General features: G+C 49.1%; 12 protein-coding genes and 1 non-coding gene across 19 annotated transcripts, besides 1 other annotated feature; 6 read left to right on the top strand and 7 right to left on the bottom strand.

Moving 5' to 3' along the window:
- The first annotated feature begins 49 nt into the window (after positions 1-49).
- Positions 50-7,069, top strand: CG34124 (uncharacterized protein). The gene is made up of 11 exons (NM_001042868.2): positions 50-211; positions 269-431; positions 490-2,306; positions 2,369-3,013; positions 3,065-3,172; positions 3,446-4,073; positions 4,138-5,130; positions 5,184-5,606; positions 5,664-5,888; positions 5,944-6,270; positions 6,327-7,069. Exons 1-11 carry the CDS (start codon positions 117-119, stop codon positions 6,912-6,914), a joined length of 6,012 nt encoding a protein of 2,003 aa, NP_001036333.1. The 5' UTR covers positions 50-116; the 3' UTR covers positions 6,915-7,069.
- Positions 5,615-7,064, bottom strand: asRNA:CR43824 (antisense RNA:CR43824). Its single transcript, NR_073721.1, has 2 exons — positions 6,310-7,064; positions 5,615-6,257 (listed from the first exon to the last, which is right to left on the bottom strand).
- A 242-nt stretch (positions 7,070-7,311) lies between the features above and the next one.
- On the top strand, positions 7,312-8,038 carry CG34125 (uncharacterized protein). Its single transcript, NM_001042869.3, has 2 exons — positions 7,312-7,461; positions 7,521-8,038. The coding sequence occupies exons 1-2, from the start codon at positions 7,375-7,377 to the stop codon at positions 7,911-7,913; spliced, it is 480 nt and encodes a 159-aa protein (NP_001036334.1). The 5' UTR covers positions 7,312-7,374; the 3' UTR covers positions 7,914-8,038.
- Positions 8,006-9,414, bottom strand: eIF3i (eukaryotic translation initiation factor 3 subunit i). The gene is made up of 3 exons (NM_078754.4): positions 9,330-9,414; positions 8,663-9,152; positions 8,006-8,607 (listed from the first exon to the last, which is right to left on the bottom strand). The coding sequence occupies exons 1-3, from the start codon at positions 9,330-9,332 to the stop codon at positions 8,120-8,122; spliced, it is 981 nt and encodes a 326-aa protein (NP_523478.1). The 5' UTR covers positions 9,333-9,414; the 3' UTR covers positions 8,006-8,119.
- A 56-nt stretch (positions 9,415-9,470) lies between these two features.
- Scox (Synthesis of cytochrome c oxidase) lies at positions 9,471-10,574 on the bottom strand. Its single transcript, NM_135040.4, has 2 exons — positions 10,071-10,574; positions 9,471-10,007 (listed from the first exon to the last, which is right to left on the bottom strand). The coding sequence occupies exons 1-2, from the start codon at positions 10,462-10,464 to the stop codon at positions 9,646-9,648; spliced, it is 756 nt and encodes a 251-aa protein (NP_608884.1). The 5' UTR covers positions 10,465-10,574; the 3' UTR covers positions 9,471-9,645.
- Positions 10,575-10,642: 68 nt separating this feature from the next.
- Positions 10,643-11,855, top strand: Polr1C (RNA polymerase I and III subunit C). The gene is made up of 2 exons (NM_135041.3): positions 10,643-10,863; positions 10,924-11,855. The coding sequence occupies exons 1-2, from the start codon at positions 10,724-10,726 to the stop codon at positions 11,783-11,785; spliced, it is 1,002 nt and encodes a 333-aa protein (NP_608885.1). The 5' UTR covers positions 10,643-10,723; the 3' UTR covers positions 11,786-11,855.
- l(2)05714 (lethal (2) 05714) lies at positions 11,774-15,560 on the bottom strand. Of its 3 annotated transcripts, NM_001273133.2 has the most exon segments (3): positions 11,774-12,423; positions 12,726-12,961; positions 15,358-15,560. In NM_001273133.2, coding segments are annotated over 2 exon segments (783 nt in total). In that variant the 5' UTR covers positions 12,936-12,961; positions 15,358-15,560; the 3' UTR covers positions 11,774-11,850.
- On the top strand, positions 13,341-15,326 carry CG14043 (uncharacterized protein). Its single transcript, NM_135042.3, has one exon. The coding sequence runs from the start codon at positions 13,451-13,453 to the stop codon at positions 15,251-15,253; it is 1,803 nt and encodes a 600-aa protein (NP_608886.1). The 5' UTR covers positions 13,341-13,450; the 3' UTR covers positions 15,254-15,326.
- Positions 15,358-15,564: a mobile genetic element.
- A 50-nt stretch (positions 15,565-15,614) lies between these two features.
- Positions 15,615-16,955, top strand: mRpL28 (mitochondrial ribosomal protein L28). 2 transcript variants are annotated; one of them, NM_001273134.1, is made up of 3 exons: positions 15,615-15,796; positions 15,916-16,739; positions 16,792-16,955. In NM_001273134.1, the coding sequence occupies exons 1-3, from the start codon at positions 15,776-15,778 to the stop codon at positions 16,853-16,855; spliced, it is 909 nt and encodes a 302-aa protein (NP_001260063.1). In that variant the 5' UTR covers positions 15,615-15,775; the 3' UTR covers positions 16,856-16,955. The 2 variants fall into 2 exon arrangements, with proteins under 2 accessions (NP_001260063.1, NP_608887.1); NM_135043.4 differs by having other exon boundaries at positions 16,792-16,923.
- On the bottom strand, positions 16,939-18,662 carry Gmd (GDP-mannose 4,6-dehydratase). The gene is made up of 3 exons (NM_135044.4): positions 18,398-18,662; positions 17,859-18,294; positions 16,939-17,798 (listed from the first exon to the last, which is right to left on the bottom strand). The coding sequence occupies exons 1-3, from the start codon at positions 18,566-18,568 to the stop codon at positions 17,218-17,220; spliced, it is 1,188 nt and encodes a 395-aa protein (NP_608888.2). The 5' UTR covers positions 18,569-18,662; the 3' UTR covers positions 16,939-17,217.
- Positions 18,663-18,950: 288 nt separating this feature from the next.
- On the top strand, positions 18,951-20,206 carry CG3792 (uncharacterized protein). Its single transcript, NM_135045.3, has 2 exons — positions 18,951-19,324; positions 19,387-20,206. Exons 1-2 carry the CDS (start codon positions 19,237-19,239, stop codon positions 20,055-20,057), a joined length of 759 nt encoding a protein of 252 aa, NP_608889.1. The 5' UTR covers positions 18,951-19,236; the 3' UTR covers positions 20,058-20,206.
- On the bottom strand, positions 20,123-21,018 carry CG8891 (uncharacterized protein). The gene is made up of 3 exons (NM_135046.5): positions 20,784-21,018; positions 20,415-20,724; positions 20,123-20,346 (listed from the first exon to the last, which is right to left on the bottom strand). Exons 1-3 carry the CDS (start codon positions 20,905-20,907, stop codon positions 20,205-20,207), a joined length of 576 nt encoding a protein of 191 aa, NP_608890.1. The 5' UTR covers positions 20,908-21,018; the 3' UTR covers positions 20,123-20,204.
- A 133-nt stretch (positions 21,019-21,151) lies between these two features.
- CG8892 (uncharacterized protein) lies at positions 21,152-23,231 on the bottom strand. Of its 4 annotated transcripts, none has more exons than NM_164608.3 (2): positions 23,092-23,231; positions 21,152-23,018 (listed from the first exon to the last, which is right to left on the bottom strand). In NM_164608.3, exon 2 carries the CDS (start codon positions 22,811-22,813, stop codon positions 21,323-21,325), a length of 1,491 nt encoding a protein of 496 aa, NP_723036.1. In that variant the 5' UTR covers positions 22,814-23,018; positions 23,092-23,231; the 3' UTR covers positions 21,152-21,322. The 4 variants fall into 4 exon arrangements, with proteins under 4 accessions (NP_723036.1, NP_001260064.1, NP_608891.1 ...); NM_135047.4 differs by having other exon boundaries at positions 21,176-22,923; positions 23,023-23,226; NM_001273135.1 differs by having other exon boundaries at positions 21,152-23,226.
- Between the last annotated feature and the right edge of the window lie 5 nt (positions 23,232-23,236).

Raw genomic sequence — 23,236 nt, forward strand, 5'->3', positions numbered from 1 at the left:
AGCCGGTTTCATGTGACCTGGCAACAGGCAAACAAACACTCAAGTAAACCTTTTCACTTGTATCAAATAAATAAATACACAGCAAGTTAAGTTTTGTACAATAATAGCTAAATAATATGGATACTACGCAGGAATCTGATCTGCTGGGCGAAGAGGAGGAGTTGGAGAATGAGAACGACGTATCCTTTCCGCGTGATATCGTCAGTGTAGAGTGAGTACGGAATTGGAAGTTGATAACTTTTTCTTGATTGGAAAACTTCTGCTGCAGACACTCCTTTGGTTACGATTGTAAGAAGCTGTTTAATTTGGTCCTTGTGGATTCAGACACGCTGGTTTTTGCCTCTGGAAACTTCCTCAACTACTTTAGCATTTCGCGCCAGGAGATTTCCTTTCAGGAAACGGTCTACGGCTGCGGAGTGGGCTTTATAACGGTGAGCTTTTTAGTACCTTTGAGTACCTTTGTATGATCTAATGGTACTCCATTGCCAGAAAAACGAGCATCCTGACTACACCAACCTCTTTACGGTGGGCGAGAACGGAGCTCGTCCCACTGTCTTTATCTACGAGTATCCATCGCTTAATGTCCGTGTTAAGCTACTGAATGCAGCTCAGAATTGTTTTACGGCGGGCTCCTACAACAAGACGGGGGAATTGTTCGCCTCGCAGGCTGGCTATCCGGATTTCATCATAACTATCTGGCGTTGGGAGAACGCTGAGGTTGTCCTGCGTGCCAAGTCCTTTCAGAGCGACATTCTGTTCGTGCACTTTTCGGAGCACAATCCCATCCTGCTCTGCTCTTCCGGGCTTAGCCACATCAAGTTCTGGAAGATGGCCAACACCTTTACCGGCCTGAAGCTGAAAGGAGATCTGGGTCGCTTTGGCAAGACGGACTTCAGCGATATCTATGCCATGTACATGCTGCAGGATGAGAATGTGATCTCTGGCAGCGATTGGGGCAACATGCTGCTCTGGCAGGCGGGGCTCATAAAGTTCGAGATCTGCCGGAAGGGTCGAAAACCGTGCCACACCAAACCGATTACGAGGATAACCATGAAGAACGGTGAGGTGACGACGGTGGGCATGGACGGTTATGTGCGCGTTTGGTACTGGGAAACGGTCGACTTGGCCGATCCGCCAGAGGACGATTTGTTTGTAGAGATCGATCCGATCTACGAGTTCAAGATAGCCGACGTGGAGCTTCGTTGCATGCAGAAGATACATCCCTTTGATGAGTCCGATTTCACCCACTACGCCCAGGATGGTAACGGTGGCATATGGTTCTGCGACATTAACACCTACGACGTTCCTCAAAAACCGAGAAAGCTCTACTCCTGCATTGGCGGAAAGGTACTGGCAGCCCAGATGTCTCCAGTATCGCCCCATTTCCTCTGCATGTCGGAGAGCGGAAAGCTGTTCGTTTACCAATACGATGAACAGCGTCTGATCCTGGAGAAAGAGTTCCCGGCGGAGGGAGTCGATGTGATCTGGCTGGATACGAATATCTCTGTGAAGGGAACCGAGCTGGTGGCTGCCTTCAAGGATGGTATTCTGCGGCAAATGTATCTCGACCTGAGCAACGGGGAAAGGCCCAAGATGACTCGCGTAAGAGCCTTCAAGGCGCACACATCGCCGATTACTGCACTCACTGTAAGCCGGAACAGCTCATTACTCCTGACCGGCAGCGCCGACAAGAGCATATTCATTTACCAATTGAGCCGGGATGAGCATCAGATGGTGGACATGCGTCCGCTGGGATTTGTGCAGTTTGCAGCTATTCCGAACTGCTTCTACTGGCACGAAACGGAACCCACCGTCGTTCTGGTTGGTTGCAAGAGTGGTGACCTGTACGAGTACAACATCCGCACAGAGGTCACCGATCACGAGACCTACCTGTCCTATAACATAACAGAAAACTCGCGCATGCGCCACACGAAGTTCGCTTCCATTAAGAGCCGCATCCGGCGGGACATCCATCGGGAGAACGTGAAGAAGCGCAAGGAACGGAAGCGAGAGCGTAAAATGAACGAGGTGGAGAAACTGAAGAAGGCCAATCCCGGCCTGCAAATTGACATAGAGTCAGCGCTGGCGGACTCGGAACCGGATGAGGAGGAGGAGCCGCTTCACATCCCGACCGTGCCCAACGCCATAATCTGGCTGCGTTACACCCTAAGAGACACAATTTGGGTGTCAATGGCGGGCTACGATGCTGGTTATATCTATGAGCTGGAGTTCAATGCGGCGGAGCCCACTCGAGCCACCATCATAGCGGAGGCGGATGACATCGAGATTCATTCGTATTGCATAATGTGAGTTTAAGCGCTAGAGATGTGGCATATCCTGGTATATCCATTTACTATCTCTTTTCCAGCGATGAATTCATCATCTTTGGTCTTCACAATGGACGTATTCGAATCAATCGCATCAATCCGGACAATTTCACCGACCTCTCCGAGTTCCGCATCTATCCCATGCACGACGGCCTGAAAGGCACCATTCCCAAGATCGACATTAGCTACAGTGGTGAGCACTTACTCACCATTGGCTACGATGGCAACGTGTTCCTGCACAAGTGGAACGGTCCGAAGATCGTTAGGAACAAGGTGAGGGATAAACTGCCGCCCCTGCCGGAGGGAGTTACCCAGATTCCGGACATAGAGCCGGAGGCTTGCTCCCTTGAACAGGAGAAAATCAACGCGGAGCTGCGGCGGCAACAGGAAGCAGCCGATGCACATGACCGTGATGTGCTCAGTAAGATCGGAGCGCTCCAGAACGTCTACTTTGACATTATCAGGATCAACGAGGAGCTACCTCCGGGTCTGAGGGCCAAGGATACCGACTTGCTGCTGGACGATCGTATCACCCGGCAAATTCGAAATGAGCTGCAGGCAGAGTTGGATGACGTTCGAGAGGATCTGGCCTACGATTTGGAATTTGCCCAAGTGGGACACACGAAGCTCTACAATCACTTTCTCAAGGAACTCGTCCAAGTCCCCTTCACAGTCGCTCCTTTGCGGTAAGTAAAAGGATTCCTATCATTCCAACAGATTTAACATTGTGATTTTAGTGCCAACGTGCCGGGTGTGTCCACATTTCGCCTGCAGGCTCTGGGCGAGGAGCATGCTCAGATCAAGCAGGATATAGAGGACCGCCTGAAGCGGGAGCATGATATGGGGTAAGTGGCGAAAATCAGGCTCCACCTCTTCACACTGCCAACACGAGAAATATATACAATACATACAAATCTTACTCTTACATTCAACACAAGCAGCCTTTACACGGAGGATCGAGTACTAGAGCAACCGGAAGTGTAAGCCATCCAAGCTACTTAGTTCCTAGTTTGATCACCTGTCCACCATAATTATTGATTACACCATCAATGCATATTACAAATCATAGATTAAACTTTAATGGCACTAGTTAAATACCTAATACCCAATGATTACAGACTGCATGACTATGTGGCGCCCGAGAGATCGGACGAATCCATTGGGGAACCCCCGCCGGAGTCGTTCTTCTTTGGCCGGGATCCGAAAAGCATTGAGCCGCGTTTCAGCAAGAAGATGATGCGACTCCTCACCCGCTATCGAAAACGCCAGATCTTCGAGGTGCGCCGCATCTTCGACTGGGACAAGCTGGAGCGCCAGAAGCCGGACCCCAATCGTAACCATCCCGACGACGATGCCCAGATCGAGGATGCCAAGCGCAACCTGGGTGACTTCAAGCTGAAAATCGGTTCGGACTACGAGCCCAAGTCATCGGAAACCTTGACCCAGAAGTACATAGAGGTGGTGGAGTGTCGTGAACAGTACTTTGCGATGGTGGACGCCTTCAATCAGATGGTGCTGGATCTGCGTGAACGCAAGGGTGAGCTGGACCAGTTTATCACCGCCAAGAGAAACCGCTTGGCAGTCATTCATAATTATCTGCCCGAGCCGGACCGTCAGCCCTTGGATCCGATTCAGGAAATTGACATGGACCTGGAGTACCCAGAACTTAATCTCATCGAGCACTATACGCCCGGCTGTGGAGTGGAGATCGACGACATCCTAACGCTGGAGCACAGTGTAGACCAGGTGGGTGAACTGAATGTTACTACTTTTAATTAAGCATGCATGCGTACATCTTCTATGTAACAAGGTGATAGCCAGGATGGCTCCAATGAGATCCACCGCCAACGTAAGCCTTTTCAGTTTGCACGGCTTGGATGTACCCGAGCTGCACGAGCACACCGCATTCACGATGCTACAGATCTCAAAGCTGAACAGAAGTCTTCCCAATGCGGAGCTGGACGAGGAGCTGCTAAAGCTGCCGCCCAAAAGTGATCCGGCCTACTTCGAGTTGAATGATGATGGCCAGGTGCCCTATATGATGGAGACGCGTCATCGATGGCTTCGCCAGCTGCTTGTGGAGCAGAATGCCATACGGACAGAAGTGGACGAGGAGGTGCGACAGTTTGACAAGGCACTGGAGAAGCTACAGGTACGACGCTTCCATGTCAAAATGGACGCCGAGTTCATGACCGCATTCATGAACAGCCTAAATCAGGAGCTCTACATCCTGCGCGACAGCGAGGAGATAGAGACACAGTTGCTACTAAACGCCAAGACTGCAATGAGTACGCGGAACGACCTACAGATGGTTATCAATAGCACCAACAGGCAGTTGGATGAGCTGAGGCGGAACATCGACAAGCTGGGCGAGCAGATCGTTGCCCTCCAAGTACTATTCGCGACCACCGTTAAGGGTCACAAGTTCTTCGATTTCCTGCGACGGATCTTCAAGAAGAAGTGGCGTCCACCGAAGGTCTCTAGGGGGGATGACGAGAGTTCCTCTTCCTCCTCCTCATCGTCTTCCTCCAGCGAGGACGAGCAGGCCGACAACAAGAGTTTGGACTCACTGGACATGACCACCATCAGGCTGGACGAAGCCACATGTCCCACCGGCCTGGATCGATCGCTATACGACTTGGCCTTCTCCATGCGCTCCGACCGACACGACCTAGAGCGAAATGTGCGGGAACTGACGCGGGAAGTGGAGAACAAACGCAAGGAAATCGCCGAAATGCAGATCAAGATGAAGTTCCACGAGGAGGTGTACCAGCGCGAGAAGAATGCCCTGCTGCAGTTCCGGGTGAGTAGTTCTATTAGAGATTGGTCACCATGATGAAGTTCCCTTTCTTGCAGCGTAACCGCCAGCAGGAAGTGAACAAGGTTCACATCAGCGCCATTCTGCGTATGGACCAACTGCAGCATTTCTACGATGGCGACGACTACCGCGACCTGTCCAAAGCCATACTCTTCGACGCCGATATGCTAGTGGACCTGCGGCGCCGGGCGGATCAACTAAGCGAGGAGACACTGGCCACCAAGCGCTGGCACCGCATAAACTTCATCCACTTGCGGCGCATGAACACGGACATAAAGTTCATGCGATTCGAGATAACGCGGCTCGAGGAGGAGATTCGCCAGGCCATGATGAAGAAGTTCGGCATTATTGTCAACCTGGATGAGTTGGAGGAGGAGGTCCTAAGGCGCTACATCTTCGATCTGGAAACCAATGCCGAGGATGAGCTTATGGCCCTCGAAAAAGAGCTCCTGGAGAAACAGGTACATTTGCTTTCATAAGTATAACAATTTCTTTAATATCCAACTATTGTGCATCAGAAAGAACTCGCTCGCTGCGAGGAGGAACTGGTCCTGGAGACCCAGAACAACACCGAGAAGGTTAACATAATGACCGTGCTCCGGGAAGAGAACAACATCCTTCGCACTCTGTTGGACATTCAGAACAAAAACTATGCCAAGTGGGCCAATCCGAATGCACTAAATCTATCCTACGACATTGAGAAGCTGAGGGGCATTGAAAAATCCTTGCTGGACCAGATTGAAGTGGGTAATTCTCCAAAACTGATTTCAGATCCTTAAAGCATTATGTATTCAACAGTGCCTGGAGCGGGAGATCTGCGCTCTCAGGCTGAAGTCCAAGCCGCTGCAAATCAATTACGAGTTCGAGGTGGATCCCAATGCACAGCCCCAGGTGGTGACCAGTGAAATAATGCCCAACGACGATGCGATGGTGTGCCCGGCCATCCTCAATGTCGACGCCTACATGCTGCCACCCATGCCCGATGAGTTTATCATGGATCGCGTACAGACCATTGTCCAGAAGAGTTTCAATCGCTTCTTTGGGAAGAGCACCACTCCGGAGAATGTGCGCAAGTTTGCCCAGCGCTCCTCGCTTTATTTGTGCCAGGCCGCCTACAGTTTCCAGGTGATTAGATCTAAAAGCAATTAGTTTACTCAATCTTACCAAAGGTTATATTTTAGGGTCGGTACACGGATCGCATAGCCGAGTGCATAACGGAGCATCTGCAGACGTTTGTGCCGAAGAAGTACTTCATCCACATCAGCAACGAGGAGCTTCGCAAGCTATTCAACGAGGTGGTGGCTGTGTTCGACTACGAACGCTCTGATGTGAACACCGAGGAGCTGATATCCGGAATTTTCGATCACGCCAAGGACTCGCTGTGCGCTCATGTCCATATGGGCGACTCCGAGGTTGTGAACCGCACCCACTTCATCGTCGCTCACATGTTCAAAGAGCTGATTGAGGTGCTGCCGCTGGAGGAGTTCCAGGCGGACGAGACCCTGCGCATGATTGTGGACGTGCTGGAGCGTGAACCGATGGTGGATCCTCGAGCCATAGCCGTGGAGCAGCTGATCGATAGCACGCTCCAGCACGCCCGGGAGAATCTGATCGATGGGATTACAGCGGTGCCCATTCGCAGCCTGGGAAGCTCCATTCAAAGAGACCTGATAAAAAGGCGGCAATATAAGCAGCCCAGTTGCGAGTCGCCCATGTCGGTGAGGATCGCCACGAAAAAGCCAGGAACCAGCAGTGGGCTTCCTTTCTAGACATCCATATCAAATACTTTGGTAGAAATTCAAAAATTAATTATTTTTGGAACTTGACAACATCGATTTACAAAAAGTAACTCAATACATATTTTTTTGTAGACTTCACTTTGAATTTCGAAAAAGGTGACCCAAACATGTATATTTTACCATAGAACATCTTTAAATCTGATTTTGAATTATTTGTAAAAGCGTGTGTTTCAATAACTGGCGTCCTAATAGCACAACTCAAAAATTTACTAATAAATTGTGAGGGACATATTATTCCCATTTTTTATTTATTTTAAAACGCCAAAGAAATAAAATAGCAATTCGCGTGCAGAAAATAAATTTCGAATAAATCCAGATCTGACGGGAAAACTTTACGACATCACTAATCTCGATGAGCTGACAACCCTGTTTGTGACTCAGAGAAACTGCAAGTAAACAAAGTGCAACTTCAAATTACAGACGAGATAAGATGTCGAAGCCATCAAAAGCAGGTCCACCAAGCGAGGGAAGTGCTCCCGCTTACGACTATCGCCATTCCGGCGATGACATGGCCATGGTAATAAGTTAATTTGATTATCAAATACCAGTCGCCATCTAAAGTTTTGCGACTTCTAGCGAGCTCCTCCGCCAACGTATGAAGAAAGCCAGCGAAACGGCGGCACCGGTGCTGGTGCCTATGGCTATCCACAAGGAGGAGGTGCTCCGCCCAGCCAGAATCAGTATTACGGCATGATCAGCCACCAGCAACAGCAGATGCCCTTCAGCGGGCAGCCCAACTACGGTATGACACATGGCAGTGGCTTCGGACTTGCTGGTCCCAGTACGTCGGCAGGAGCAGCTGCAGCACAGGTCCTCCACTTGGACTCACGGGCCGAGGTGAGGACAAATTCCAACGGAAATGTCGTCATTCCGCCTCCTCCGCCGGGCTGCCTGCCCACACCGGCTCAGTGGGCGGCCATGCAGGGTCAGCCTGTGGTTCTCAAGCAAAAAAAGCGTTCCTTTTTTTAGGTTACACATGGCACACCATTTACTCGAATATAATCATGTTGTACCTCTTTCCACTCCTTTGATGTTATAAAAATAAACGACGCGATCCGTTTCGTTTCGTCCTCGCGTATATTTGAAAGTTCCCTAAGCAAACGAACATGTCGCCGGTGAAATGGTTATGTTAAGTCCACCGGCTCTGATCCTACTAAATCACTACTGGATACAAACTACTCGAAGATGTTCTCAAAGTATGTACTATCGAATGTCTGGACACGCACGAAACCATCTTCTCCGCCCGAGGCGTAACTCTTGCCGTCCGGATGGAAGGCCAAACTGTTGATGGGTCCGAAATGGCCCTTGAGTCGGGCGAACTCCTCCTCGTATATCAGGTGGAAGAAGCGCGAGTCAAACTTGCCAGCCTTCGTAGACGTAGTGGTCACCTCCATGGCATCTTGACCGCCGCCCAGCACGACATGATCCATGATTGGGCTGATGGCCGCCGAGTTTACTGGACGCTCCGTTTTGTAGGTCTTGAGGCACATCAGGGACTCCGAATCGAACAATTTGGCGGTGGTGTCCTTGGAGGCGGTCACAAACATGGTGCCATCCTTGCTCAACTGCATGTCGTTGATGCCAGCGCTGTGATCCGTGCCAGAGTCAACCACCTTTTGACCCTTACGGATGTCCCAGATGGCAATGTTGCCATTATCGTGACCTGGAAATACGGGTTTTAAACGGTTTTCATAATAGATTATCGGGTAAACACCAACCTGTGATGATGGTCTCATCCAGAGGACCCCACAACATCGACGTAATTTTGGACTCGGTCATCGGGATGCGGAGTGTGGGCTCCTGCTCCGACAACGAGGAATCGGCGTTGCGGACATCGATGAGGAACAGTTCACAGCTCTGTCCCATCGCTTTGTCCGTTGAGTAGGCTGCCTGGTTGCCCGAGAAGCTGAAGTTGCTGGTGCGCACCGATGACTTGGTCGGAATGGAGGCGATAACGGTGCCGTACTCGACGTCCCAGATCTTAGCGGTCATATCACCGGCGCCGGTGATGAGCTTACGGCTCTCCCAGTCCACATCCAGGCACCAGACCGCACCCTGGTGACCATCGTAGGTGCCCAAACGTTCTCCGTTCAGCGAGTACCACACATTGGGCTTCTGATCCTTGGAGCAGGAGAAGAGCAGGTCGCCCTCGCGGTTGTACTTGATTTGCGTTATGGAACGCTCGTGGCCCTGAAGCATCAACGGACGCTATAAAAGACAGAATAATACGAATTTTTAGCAACAATTTAGGCCGCTTTTAAGGTTATGTTTGGTCCGGAATTTCACACGACTTTCACACTTTGCAAATAGTTGTAATTTCGGGTAAATTCTAAAGAAACCCATCCGGAATAATGCAAACTGTGTAGTCATTGACCAGGCACGCACCATTTTGTATTATATTGTTATTTGTTGCGAGAAAACGAATATTTTTGCAACAACATCCACGCAGCACTACACGCCAAAAGAGCAGTGTGACCGTGGCCTAGTCAAAATCTCACTTCGATATACCAGGGGGATCTAAAAAATACCGTTAATCAAGTTTATTTTGAACAACCAGAAATTTTTACAATCTAGAACTTAAGGTATAGCCAATATAAACGAAAATTTGGATTTAAAACTTGATATACATCAAGTAAAAACCATATTTTATGCCATACATTAAGTAAATACAACGAAACAACATTTGCCTAGCTTAGCCAGCCTAGCTGAACCATCCCTTTTTGTTCATTGAATTCCACTTGGCTATGTTCACCAAAATGGATGCCACACACTGGTCCTTGTCCCGATTTTGGCCGTAGTAATCGACAAACTCGCCATCGGGATTGACCAGGTACATGATGATGGTGTGATCCACAATATAATCGTTGTCCTCGTCCCGCGGTCCAGCGCTGAAATAAACCCTGAAGGCCTTGCACACTTTGCGGATTTGTTCGACGGTTCCCGTGAGTCCCAGCAGTTTGGGGGAGAACTCTTTTACGTATTTGGCCACCACCTCTTTGGAGTCACGTTCTGGGTCAACGGTGATAAAGATGGGCTGCACTGCTGGCGTTTGCGGGGACTTTTCTGTGAAGGTTTGAGAAACATGGTTTTTTTTGGGTTTGGAAGAAATAGTCAGGCTCTACTTACCAACTTCATCGACGACGGCGGCCATCTTCTCTAGCTCATCGGGACAAATATCCGGGCAGTGGGTGAAGCCAAAATAGATGAGCAGCCACTTGCCTAAGAAGTCCTCCGATTTGCGAACAGCTCCCTGCGAATCAACTAATTCCCAACTGCCGCCGATGGCTGCTTTTCCCAATTGCCGCTGACGCTCCTTCATTCTCGCCTCATCCTTCTCGCTCTTCACGTACAGCATGAAGCCCACTCCTCCGGCTCCAAGGGCTCCAATGACGGCCAGACTTCTCCAAGAGATCGGACCCTTGCCTTTAGTGGAATCTGCGGGAGCGGCATAATGACGAATTGCGGGCTGTTGTGCCCAGCGACGACAGCTGCCCACTAAGCGTTGCAGGGAGCGGGACATCTTACGCCCGGTTTCAGAAATTTGAAGGCTTTACGTAAATCTTCTGGAGAAATAAAAATATCGCCGGTGTCCTGCTGCTTCTTCCTATTCAGCCAGTCACGGCGAAACAGCATTTATTTAGTACATAAAGTATATTTATTTAGTATATTAGTTAGTTTGTTAGTTAGTTTGGTATATTTTGGTATTAGAAGGCGGTCTTATTGATTCCAACACGTGCGGTTCAATTTTGTTAAATTATTTAATAAAAACACCGGGGCAAATGGCAAGCAAAAATCGCAAGGAGCCGCTTCTGTACATGGAGGAGTATCGGGTGAAGCAGGATCCGCAGGACTATGGACTGGCGGACGATGTATTTTCCGTTCAGGCTTTCAAGGAAAAGCTGCACATCAAAATCGTCAGGTAAATCTCAATAGAAATTAGAATCTTACGAGTCGATTAACAATTGGTGTTCACTTCTAGAAACGACGAAGACGGCCTGGAGTTCGATCTGATTGGCGTGTATCCCGCCATTGCAAATGCCTTCCGTCGCCTGATGCTCAGCGATGTGCCCAGCATGGCCATCGAAAAGGTGTACATATACAACAACACCTCGATCATCCAGGACGAGGTACTTGCCCATCGAATGGGTCTACTTCCGTTGCGGGCTGATCCCCGTCTATTCGCATACCGCACCGAGGAAAGCACTGAGGCGGGGACCGAGCAGGATACGCTTGAATTTGAGCTGAAGGTGAAGTGCTCGCGGCGACGGGATGCTGGAAAAGATCAGTCCAACTTCGATGACATTTACAAAAACCACAAAGTGTACTCGGGTCATCTGAAGTGGCTGCCCAAAGGAAAGCAGGCGCAGATATACAGCGAGAGTGCTGTGAACTGCATTCACGATGACATACTGATTGCCCAATTGCGTCCGGGTCACGAGTTGGATCTGCGCCTGGTGGCGGTTAAGGGACTTGGACGGGATCACGCGAAATTCTCGCCGGTGGCCACGGCCACCTACCGACTGCTGCCCATGATTAAGCTGAACCGCGAGGTGACCGGTAAGGATGCGTACCTATTACAGAACTGTTTCTCACCAGGAGTAATTGGCATTGACGAGAATGAAACTGCCTATGTAAAGGATGCACGCTACGACACGTGCAGCCGAAATGTGTATCGCTATCCCCAGCTAAACGACGCTGTGACTTTGGCCCGTATCCGAGATCACTACATTTTCTCCGTGGAATCAGTCGGCGCACTGAAGCCCGATGTCATCTTCCTGGAGGCGGTCAAGGTATTGAAGAGAAAGTGCCGGGCGCTAATTGACGAAATTGAGGCAGAATAGTTATTTATTTAGTTGTTAAAGAAATTATATTATGTACATAAGACAGCTTGATATAAATTGTAAGCCTACGAAGATCGTGCTTGCTCTCTCTTGCGCTTGAGCACCTTCAGGCGAAATTCCGTTAGGACCACCTGCAGACGCTCCTGGCACATTAGTGCGTCCTCCAGGTCCATGTTGTTCAGCTGCAGAGCCAAACTCTTGCCAAACAAGTCAAATTCACTAATAATGGTGTCTTCCGTCATCGCGTCGACTTGGTATTCGTTATTAATCTCCGTATCTTCCGGCTTGAGCTGTATCATCTCTTCCTCGTAGACCACCTCTTGGTCCTGGAGATCTGTTTCATTCTGTTGTACTTCGAGGAACTCGTTCTCAACCTCAAATTCTTGCTCTTGATAGGGCTGATCTGTTCTGAGTAAATCATCCAGGATTGAGTCGTTCGAGGCGATTTCGTCCTCCTCCGTCTCCTCCTCCATGCTCTCCACCTTCGTGTCGTTCTTGATCTTTGGCTGCATTTTGCTCCTTGGCTTTTGCCTTGGATAGGTCTTTGATTTGGCTTTGGGCTTTGCTTTGGGTGAAATTATGGAGGCCTCCAAGTCTGGGTCATGCTCATCTTTGACAAGTTCACCCTTAATCATATTCTGTAGGTATAAATACGGAGTTGTTAATTTTATGTAAATTAGTAATGAGATGAGAATTTTTTTTTTGGAGCGATAAGTTGTGCATCGCATAGAGGGAGCTACTGGTTTGGTTAACCATTGCACAAGAAGTAGTCAATGGAATAGTTAACGAAAAGTATGGCGAAAACTCACACAAAAATCGTGTTTGAAATTTAGTTTGGATCGCAAAATATTTGAATCAATAATGGACACGGGTCATTCCTATTGCTTATGCACAAACCCAATCCCACCTTGGCAAGAATGTTGTGGTACTTGAAACTTTCCTGGTGTTTCCGCGTTGCGAGGTGCTGCTTGATGGACGCTAGTCTGGCGAGGACATTGATGTCGCAGATCTTGCAGTGCGCCGAGTAACCGTCATTACTAGACGCCAGCCAGCTGGAGAGCTCCGGATATTTCTCCCACTCTGTGCGATAGCGTTGGTGGTACAGTCGCTTCACCTTCTTGTCCTCATCCGTCTTGTAACCCTTCAGCATTGTGCCCGCTTTCGGATGAAGCTTGTCTGATTTGTGGAAAAGTATTCTTTGAAAGATGAGCGCCAAAAGCAGTCTTTAATAGCTGATGGTGGTAAATATTTTGGTATATTCCAAAAATTTGCGACGCGAAAAAAATCTGAAAGTCGATGCGGTGTGACTGTAATCGAATACGTTATAATACCAGCAATTAATTCCAGGGTTGCGACATAGAGGTTGCTGCGCAACGGTCACACTAAGCTGTTTTGTTTATATAAACATTTTATGCCTTCAAGTTTATATTAGAGGCGTTTATGGTTGTGTTATGTACTTTTTGAAAATACCTTACTTGTACATAGTTCAAATTAATTTAGTTTGAGATTTTAAATAAAATATTCTTTCATGGTTTGGGTCTCAGGTAAAGTTTAAGCAGTCACAATACGGCCACACTACACACTCATAGAGAAAAAATATAGTAAATAAAAAGGCTTTGCCGAATTCAGGATAGCTTTTGCCTGCACCGTGGGTGCTCAGCCAACATGGTCATTCCAAAGGAGATCCTAAGCGACTTCAAGGAGCTATACGAGAAGGCCAACCGTCTGGTGGAGGAGGAGAGCCGCAATGATCCGCCCACGGATCCATTCCGCTCCCATTATAAAGCGCGCGATGTGCTAATTGTCTTGAAGAAGCAGCTGGACGACCAACTGGTATCTGTGCAGGCCAGCGAGGAGGACGGTGGTCAGGACGATCGCTGCTATCACTCTCTGTTGGCCTTCGTTTGCCGGGATCTAGGCAGGATCTACATCTACACAGAGGAGCAGGCAGAGGGCGAAAAGATGCTCAATCGTTGTCTGGAACTAGTCACGCCGTTTAAGGAGTGCCCTGAGGGCATCATTCCATTCATTGGGGCAATCAACGAGCTTAGCATTGTGCTGGCCTCCAAGGAAGAGTACAATAAGGGACTGGAAATTCTCCTGGAGGCAGAAAAAATCTACGAGGACTTCAAAGCCAGTGGTCTGAAGCCCCTGGCCATTCAAGATGTGTTCAATCCTCCGGAGGAGGGACAACAATCTCACGAAGCTGGTCCCAAGGAACTGGAATCCCTGTACACGCTAGTCTCATTTTACATGGCGCAAATGTACGGGCATTTGGGTGAGCCGGAAAAGTCGGCCAAGTGCTGCCATCGCACCCTCCATCGACAGCTTGAGTCAAAAACATACGATCCCATTGATTTCGCACTGAACACCGCCACCTTGTCACAGTTCTATATTGGAGAGAAGCGCTTCGAGGAGGCCCGTCATCACCTGGCCGCTGCTACGCTCATCATGGCCGAATATGAGGTGCACATGCTGGAGCCGGAGATGAGCGAGAAGCAGCGCCAGGACGTGTCGGAGACCTTTAAACATCGCTACGCCGATGTGGCACGCTGTTGGGCCAAATATGGATTGTATTTAATGAACACATCCAAGCTTCGGCTGATGCGGGACGAAGATGACGAGGATGCCAAGAACCTGGAGATCGTTCTGCGCAATATGCGGCTGGTCGAGGCGGAACAGTCCCGGTTTCCTGGACTTGACCTCACCGCGTGTGAAAATCGTATTAGTTGTGAATACTGCCTGACCTTCGACGATGCCAAGTTGGTGTTTCATTTTGTGAACGAGTGGCTCGACATAGCCAAGGACTATTACAAGGCCGAGAACGAAGCTACTGAGTATTCAAAGATAATGCAGGATTACGCCGAAGCGTATGAGCACATTGCCTTCTTCGAGGAGAATCCAGAAAACCAGGCCAAGATGCAAAAGCGTCGCGCCAAGTATCTGGAAGATCTTTTGGATCTGCTTGACCCCATCTTTTACATGAAGATATGCCGAGAATGCTGGTATGGAGCCGGCACAGCTCATGCTGCCGTGATGGATGTCCGTCTCGACATCATTCGGGCCACTAGCACGCCAGCGCCGGAGGACATCAAGAAGGTCAATCAGAGCTGTATGAAGGCCATCAAGCACTTTGAGAGCTATGTCAAATCCTATCTGGTCAAACCGCCCAGCGAGGAATGGCGACCCAACATGGACGTGGAGGAGCAACGCCACATGCTCTACGCCCACTTCCACATCGGTCGCATCTACTACAAGCTGATCAGTGGCCATCCGCTCCAGCAGCTGGAGCACCTAACTAGTTGCCACACCTACTACCAGAGATTCGATGCTGGTTGCCAGCTGCACAAGGAGGCGGCCGAGACGCTGCAGGGCGAGATTGGTGTTGTGCGTGAAATGCTCCAGCTGTTGCCGCTCAAGATAAACACGATTAAGGCCAGGTTGAACAAGGCTGGGCTAACCGCGTGAGAATTTCCAAAAAATTAATTGCATTTGCTAAAAGCTTTATACGTAGTCAAAATAAATCGCGTTTCTTTCAAGGATATTTAATTGTTAATACATTAGTAACTTACATGTTACATTCTGATAGCGAAAGTAAGCCGCTTTTCGATTTTAATTGCCGACAGCATAAATTTATTTCTTGCTACTCGTGAATGGTACTTATGCCGGAGTATGGCTTGGCGCACTGTTTCATATATTGATTATAATAAATAAGTTGAACTACTTCGAAACTCAATTTTTTGCCGAGCATTTCTAAATTTCACAAAACTAAATTGAACGAAGCTCTGTCTCCGAAATACTTTTCAAACCTGGCAACCCTGGCTGCCAGCCATTCACATACGAACAGCTGTTTTTTCCAAACAGGAAGAGGAAGAGCGCCGTTGGCCTAGCCAAAATCAGGGAAAATATAGTTTAATAGCCAAGTTTAAACTGCCACTATAGTTTTAATAGTGAATAATAACAGTAAACTGCTAGTTCGTTCCTTAAAAAATGGCACACGCCACGCCACAGGTATGTGATTGCCTCAAAAATAAAGAGGAAACTGGTAGTGCGCCGCGTTTCTGTGACGCAATAGCTGCGTTAACTTTCGTAAACCCCATGGAATAACAAAGCGTTTAAACCTTCTGCAGGGCGTAAAGCTATTAAACGGATGGAAGCGTCCGGGTCGCTTTGACAAGGGTCTGGGAGCCCAGCTGCCCGAGGCGTACAGGAAGTTCTGGCGCGAGTGGAAGCTGACGACCCCGGCTGCGGTCCATTATATCCCCAAGGAGCAGCAGTGGGAACGAGATGAGGTGACGCACGCCATCAAGCCGGTGCAGAACATCCCGCTGCCATTGATCGATACGCCGGAATCGCACCGTGGCATCTGGGGTGGCGAGGCCGTGATCAAGGGCTTTCAGAAACGCGAGCAAACAAAGCGTCGCGTGCCGCACTTTTGGGTACCAAATCTTAGGCGTTCGGTGGTCCATAGTCATGTGCTGGACTGCTACATGTCCGTGGTGGTGACGGAACGCACGCTGGAGCAGATCCATGAATGTCATGGCTTTGATCACTACCTCCTCAAGAATCGTGCCTGCGATCTTCGCTCCGCTTTGGCTCTGAAACTCAAGCGAGAGGTGCTTCAGGCCCTGCAGAACGGTGTTCCAGCCCTCGCCGACGAGCCCGAACGCCAACAGGAAGTGCTTAAGGAATACCGCCGCTATCTGGAACCATATACGCCCGAGGAAATCGATTGGTACGGCCATACCTATTTGGAGGCCATACGCAAGCTGCAAAAGCAGCTGCGCGAAGCGGAAAAGGTGGTGCCGCATAAGTTGGAGTTCCGCGGAAAGCTTATCGAGCAGCTGCGCCAGGCGGGGATCAGCGAAGCGGGAAAGCTGGAGAAGCCGGATGCATTAGCAGCAGAATCGTCGGTCGAACACAAGGATTCGGATATCGAAGCGCTTACAAAGCTGTAAGTCACAAATACTTCTGTAATGAATTTCCTAACCAATGATTTATTCCAGGGAATCCTCCCCCTCTTCCAGTTGGCTGTCTAAAATCAATCCTTTCGGCAAGAAAGAAACCTAGAAAAGCTGTCCGCGTTTGTTTTTGATTTATGTGTTTAGCCTCGAACGAATAAACATAACTTCGGAAACATTTCGTTACAATTTGAAGGTATTAAAACGTTGTTACTCGAACGTCTTTATTTCAAATATTCGTTACATCTGGTACTGTATAAAAACAAGTAGAATCACACACTGAACATGAACGTACGCGGCAAAGTAGAAAAAGGAATGATTGCAAATCCCCACGAGAATACAGAAATACATTGACAAATCAACTACGCTGATCACTTTACGCTTAGACTATGGTTAGTGTATAGCTCCGCAAGCGGGCAGAGAGCTTTGTGCCGTAAATGATCCCAGTCCGAGCTGGAAGCCAGGTAGGCCTTAAGCGATTGGATTTTTCCTCATTAATTCGATGTCAGCCTTCATCATGTCGCTAACCAATTCCACGAAGGTAACTTTAGGCGTCCAGTTTAGCTCTCGATTGGCTTTGGACGCGTCGCCTTGCAGCAGATCGACCTCCGTCGGCCGAAAATACTTTGGATTTATGCGGACGCGCACAATACCCGTGCCGTTCTCCACTCCCACCTCGTCCACACCCTTGCCCTTCCACGTTATCTCTCGATCAATATGCTTGAACGCGGCTTCCACGAATTCGCGCACACTGTGCGTTTCGCCTGTAGCTATGACGTAGTCGGAAGGAGACTCCCGCTGCAGCATCATCCACATGGCCTCCACGTAGTCGCTGGCATGTCCCCAGTCGCGCTTTGAGTCGAGATTGCCCAGTTCAAAATACTCCATTTGCTTGTGATAAATCTTGGCCACGCTACGGGTGATTTTTCTAGTCACAAAGTTCTCGCCACGTCGTGGACTTTCATGGTTGAAGAGGATTCCATTACAGGCGTACATGTTGTAGGCTTCCCGGTAGTTGATGACGATCCAAAAGCCGTACATCTTAGCGCAGGCTAAAGTTAGGTGGGATTAAGTATTACTTTTAGCATACATTATCGAAGCTGCTGCCTTACCATATGGCGACCTGGGATAGAAGGGCGTCTGTTCGTTCTGTGGCGTCTCCACCACTTTACCATATAGCTCCGAAGTGGAGGCTTGGTAAAACCTCACGTTCTTTTCCATGCCACAAGTGCGGATGGCGTCCAGAATGCGCAACGTGCCCACGGCGTCCACCTCGGCCGTGTACTCACTGAGATCGAAGGAGACCTTGACATGGGATTGTGCTGCCAAATTGTAAATCTCCGTGGGCTTCACCATATTGATGATCTTCACCAGGCTGCTGCTGTCCGTCATGTCGCCATAGTGGAGCTTCATACGCCCACCTTTGTGCGCCTTTGGATCGGCATATAGATGCTCAATGCGGGTGGTGTTGAAGGTGCTGGCCCGCCGAATAATGCCGTGCACCTCGTAGTCCTTCTTGAGCAGAAACTCTGCCAAATAGGAGCCATCCTGGGCGATAGGGAACAAGTAAGAATCGAGCACTTTGAACACGTAAGCACGGAATGAAGGAGATGCCCCTGAAACAGCCGTGACTAATTCATCAATTACACACCTGGCCCGTTATGCCTGTTATCAGCGCCACTTTATCACGGGAGTCGCCTTCGGCGCCGGCTTCCGTTCCGTTTTGGTCCTTGCTGCCGTTGCTGCTGCTTTCAGGACGTTGCTTCTTGGTTTCCGGGGCCCCATCGGAAGTCGACATAGCAATTAGCCGGGTATTTAGCATTTACTGACGCTAGTTTTAATTTTCACGCCGACGCAGCCCGGATAATAAACAAACTTTTGTCTACAGCACTCAGGTAGAGGTGAATAAATAATCGATTGGTTATCGATACATCGCAATCGAAGCACTTGTACGGGACAGTGGGGCAATCTATTTAAGACAGCCTAAATTATTTTCAATAAGCAAAAAGTAAATATTTTATCACAAAAAACAAATTATGTATGGAATAACATTTTAAATAAGAATTCAGCGCAAATTTAAAATTAAAACCAAATCTGGTTGAATAACACTTTATTTACTTTACTGCCAATGTTGCACTTTTTTTCGATTTTGTTCCACTTTGTGGCAGTGTTGAGTAGCAGGAAAACCCACGTAGCGATTTTTAGCGCATACCTTTCAGCGAAAGCCGGACGAAAATAACATAACGTTGGCACAACCACCTATCTTATCATTCCTCCTCCACTCCCAAGCCGATTCGCCACCGGGCATCAATATCTTCTTCGGCGGAACCCGCATTACGTGTGCGTAAACGGCGGCTTTCAATTTCATTCTCGGAGCGACCGGCCGGCCAGCTTGATAACACCGGTGCATAGTGAAACCAGCGCCGCTTACTAATTAAGTACGACCACGACCTCCGAGATAAACAGAAGTCAATTGTTCGCAGCACAAAAATGACGGATCTTATCAGGCAGGGTGCTCTGTTCCTTATGAGCGAGAAGTGCTATGATAACTACTTCCTCTATCACAACTTTTTAGATGGTGAGTGGCTGCTAATTCAAAAAGGTATGTGCCTATTAAGTATCAATTAACATTTCTCGTAGTTCCGTGCTTCAAGGCTTTGCTGAGCAAGGGCTTGGGATTGGCAATTATCGCAGGTTCCGTGCTGGTCAAAGTACCACAAGTGCTGAAGATCCTTAACAGCAAGTCTGGCGAGGGCATCAACATTGTGGGCGTAGTGTTGGACTTGCTGGCCATCTCCTTCCACCTGTCGTACAACTTTATGCATGGCTATCCGTTTAGTGCCTGGGGCGACAGTACCTTCCTGGCCATCCAGACCGTCACAATCGCCGTCTTGGTCTTGTTCTTCAACGGGCGCAAGGCGCAGTCGGGACTCTTTCTAGTGGGATATGTCGTGCTGATGTATGTTCTCAATTCGGGGCTAACGCCCATGTCGGTGCTGTTCACCATCCAGAGCTGCAACATTCCCATCCTGCTGGTGGGCAAGCTGTCTCAGGCGTATACCAACTACCAGGCTGGATCCACTGGTCAGTTGTCAGCCGCCACTGTGATCATGATGTTTGCAGGATCGGTGGCCCGCATCTTCACCTCCATCCAGGAGACTGGTGACTTTATGATCATCCTCACTTTCATTGCCTCTACCTTTGCCAATTCGGTTATTCTGGGCCAGCTGATCTACTACTGGAACAAACCCGCTGGCGTCAAGGTGAAGGATTCAAAGGCCAAGAAGCCGAAGACCAAGAAGGATGACTAAGCAGTGCGGATAGAAGTAACAAAAGTAGAAACAGATATACATAGAGAGATTTGAACTCGAAACATAGGTTGCAACAACTTCTCGACAATGTAGAACAAATATGCGATGTTTAAATAATTGAATTGAATAATTAAATTAAATTGAGTCCTAGTTTATTAACTTGTCCTGTTTCTCGAAGTGCTGCCGCAGTAGAGCTAAAGCGCGGTAGCGATGGGAAATGGTGTTCTTCTCGGACTTGGGCAGTTCGGCGTAGGTCTTATCGTAGCCACTGGGCTGGAAAACCGGATCCCTGCGGCAATGATAGAGAATTTAATAAGCAAGAGCCATTTTATCAGACTTCTTACGCAAGTGACTCACCATCCAAAGTCCCGGGGGCCGCGAGGTTCGACGATAACGCCCTCGGTGATGCCCTTAAAGATTAGAGGCTCGGCATCCACACCGTCGCAGTAGCCAAAGGTGCAAATAGCCTGAGCGCTTTTGTTCTCCCAACCATGGAGCAGACGGTGTAACCCCTCCGGCTGCAGCTTCTCCAGGAACCATTTGATGTACGGACCCGGCAAGCCCTCCAGCGCATTGAAGCACAGACTAGTGTCCTCCACCAGCACGGGTCCATTCACCTGACGCGCTGCCTCCTTGCACTTCTTGATGGCAATCTCGTCGATGTCGCCTGACATTAAACATACGTAGTTTTAGTACTACATCATTCAGATGATGGCTGTTATTCACCTTGCAATTCCGGAAGATCAATCTTCTTTGACACAATGGTGCGCGGGAAACTGGGTCCCAGGATGGCAACCAACTCTTCCAGCTTCTTGGCGTTGCCGGTGACAAAGGTAATTGGTTTCGACATGACGGTACAGATTAAATTGTCGCCCTCAATTTAAACAATTGGCCGCAGTATTCAACGCCATTTGCAAGACTAAAGCATGCGGCCAAATCAGCTGTTTTCTGCTTAGCTTGGGCGCGAAATAAAAGACAGGGTGGTTATTACTCAAAAATATTCAAAAAGCTGGAATTAAAAATACATACATATATAATTAAGGTAACTTAAATAAGTTGGTGAATTAAATTGTAACACAGAGAAGAAAACGCATGTGGTGTCTAAAAGCCTTGACAATAGCATTTCTAGTTGATTTATTCAACATAACTTATTTTTAGGACAAAAATGTAATTCAAATGGAAAGTTTTTTTTTTTTTTTGGGACGATAATGGTTTTCTTGGGATGACAAAATTTGCAAATAAATATAAGATGCACATGAAAACTTCTACTGATCGTCCGCGTTTGTGAGATGCAGATTTGCCGATGGATGCAGGCCGAGTTCCTTCAGGGAGCTATCGTTATGCTCCGCCTCCAGGAATTTTCGCGGGAAGGCGCAAATGAGCTTGTAGCCGTCCTGAGGGATGTGCTTGTGCGTCTGGCTGATGTACAGCCGCAAAGTTTGCAGTTTGGTGTCCGAGGGCCAGCGCAGCTGGACCATCTCATCTGTTCCGGCGGCGTTGAGCAGGCGCAGTTTAAGGGCAGTCAATTCAGTCTTGGCCTCGCCCAAGTGATTCTCGAAAGAGGCGGCGGCCACACCCTTGAGCTCCTCATCATCGAACTCCTCAAGGCTCTCATTATCGCTGGCTCCATCGGGACTATCGTTTTTCTGGTTGCCTTCGCCTCCGCCACCACCGTTCTCGTTTATGGAATTCTTGATGGCCAACTCAAGCTGCTCCTCTTCGGTTAGCTCCAGAACCTTGGCACGTTTCTTGGGCATTTCCTTCGAACTGGCTGTCGAGGAGCACGAGGCCTCCGGATCGGGCACCTCGTCATCATCGATGTACGTGGCCGAACGCTTCGAGGTGCCTGGTGCATCCTCCTGAATAAAGTCACGGTGCTCCTTCAAGAACTGCCTCAAATCGGGAAGAATATTCTCCAGCTTCGGCTCTGCGCTGCGCCACACTTCCTCACCAGTACGGGGATCGATCACGCATATGTAAGGCAGGGTGGCGCAGTGGTAGAAGGCCACAAAGCGGCGTCCTTCCGAGGTGTCGTTGTCCACCTGCCAGAAGGTGAACTGGCGACGTATCAGTTTCTTAAGCTCCTTGTCCGACCAGACATCGCGGTTCAAAGTCTGCGACTGAAAGTTTTCGTCCTGCACGTTGACCAGCAACCAGCGCTGACGCTTGGTGGCAAACTCCCTGGCAGCGGTTAGTGATCCGGAGTAGAGTATGTCCGTTGGCGGGCGGAATAGGTCTCCGAGGCGGGATGTGCTGGTTGCCGTGTCCGTTGTGGACCGTCTGTTAAGTGCCATGGCCTGACCGGCCACCACCATCTGGGCGGCCCGTCCGCGACGGATTCGATTGGGATCGGCATAGACGCCAGTGGCCTGCAGCTGCTCCTCCATTAGAGCGCCCTCGCGGGCAAAGTCCCGCAGGGGATGAACCTTGACGCGCTGCGTCACACGCGACAGCCGGCTACTGCTCCCCGACGCAAAAAAATTGTCGTCCTCGGGCAGGATCAATTGCTCACGGACCGGGGCAATTGGCGCCCTTACCTCATCCTCGTCGTCCAAAACGGGTAGCGATTCAGCCGCAGCACCGGCACTGGAGCCCGATGGCGTGGATGTGGAGGCTGCCTGTTCGAAAAACAGAGCCACTGCGGCGGACACATCGTTGGCACAGGCAGACAAGTAATATTTGGCCTCGTCCATGGAGCAAGCGGTCACCTCGCGGACCTGCTCCACCAGCGCATCCGGCGCCTCGGTAGTGGACATGACGTTGCTCTGGAGGTTGTTTCTTGATAGTTAAATGGCGAGTTTCGGAAATAGCGAGCAAACGACCGAACAGTGCGATTTTCCAGGGACAGATAAATGCGTCCGCACAGCTGTGGGAAAAATTGTTAGCAGCCTGTGTTGGGTAACGTCGCGCGCCAAGTACATGCACACAGATCTAAAGCAGATTTATATGTTCTCATTAAACCTACAATGCAATTAAGCGAAACAACGATATTCACACAACAACAATCAAAACACAATAAATTTAGAAAACTTACAATCAAAGCCTACTTATATAATTTATATTTCAAATTAATATCATCAAAGTAACAACCAAAACATGTATCGCAATCTAAATTTTATTTGAACCATCACTTGCGTCACCTTCTGACTGCAACCTGCACTGCTCCAAATGGAGTGGCT

This window comes from Drosophila melanogaster, chromosome 2L, assembly GCF_000001215.4.
Source record: "Drosophila melanogaster chromosome 2L".
NCBI classification, from domain to species: Eukaryota; Metazoa; Arthropoda; class Insecta; order Diptera; family Drosophilidae; genus Drosophila; species Drosophila melanogaster.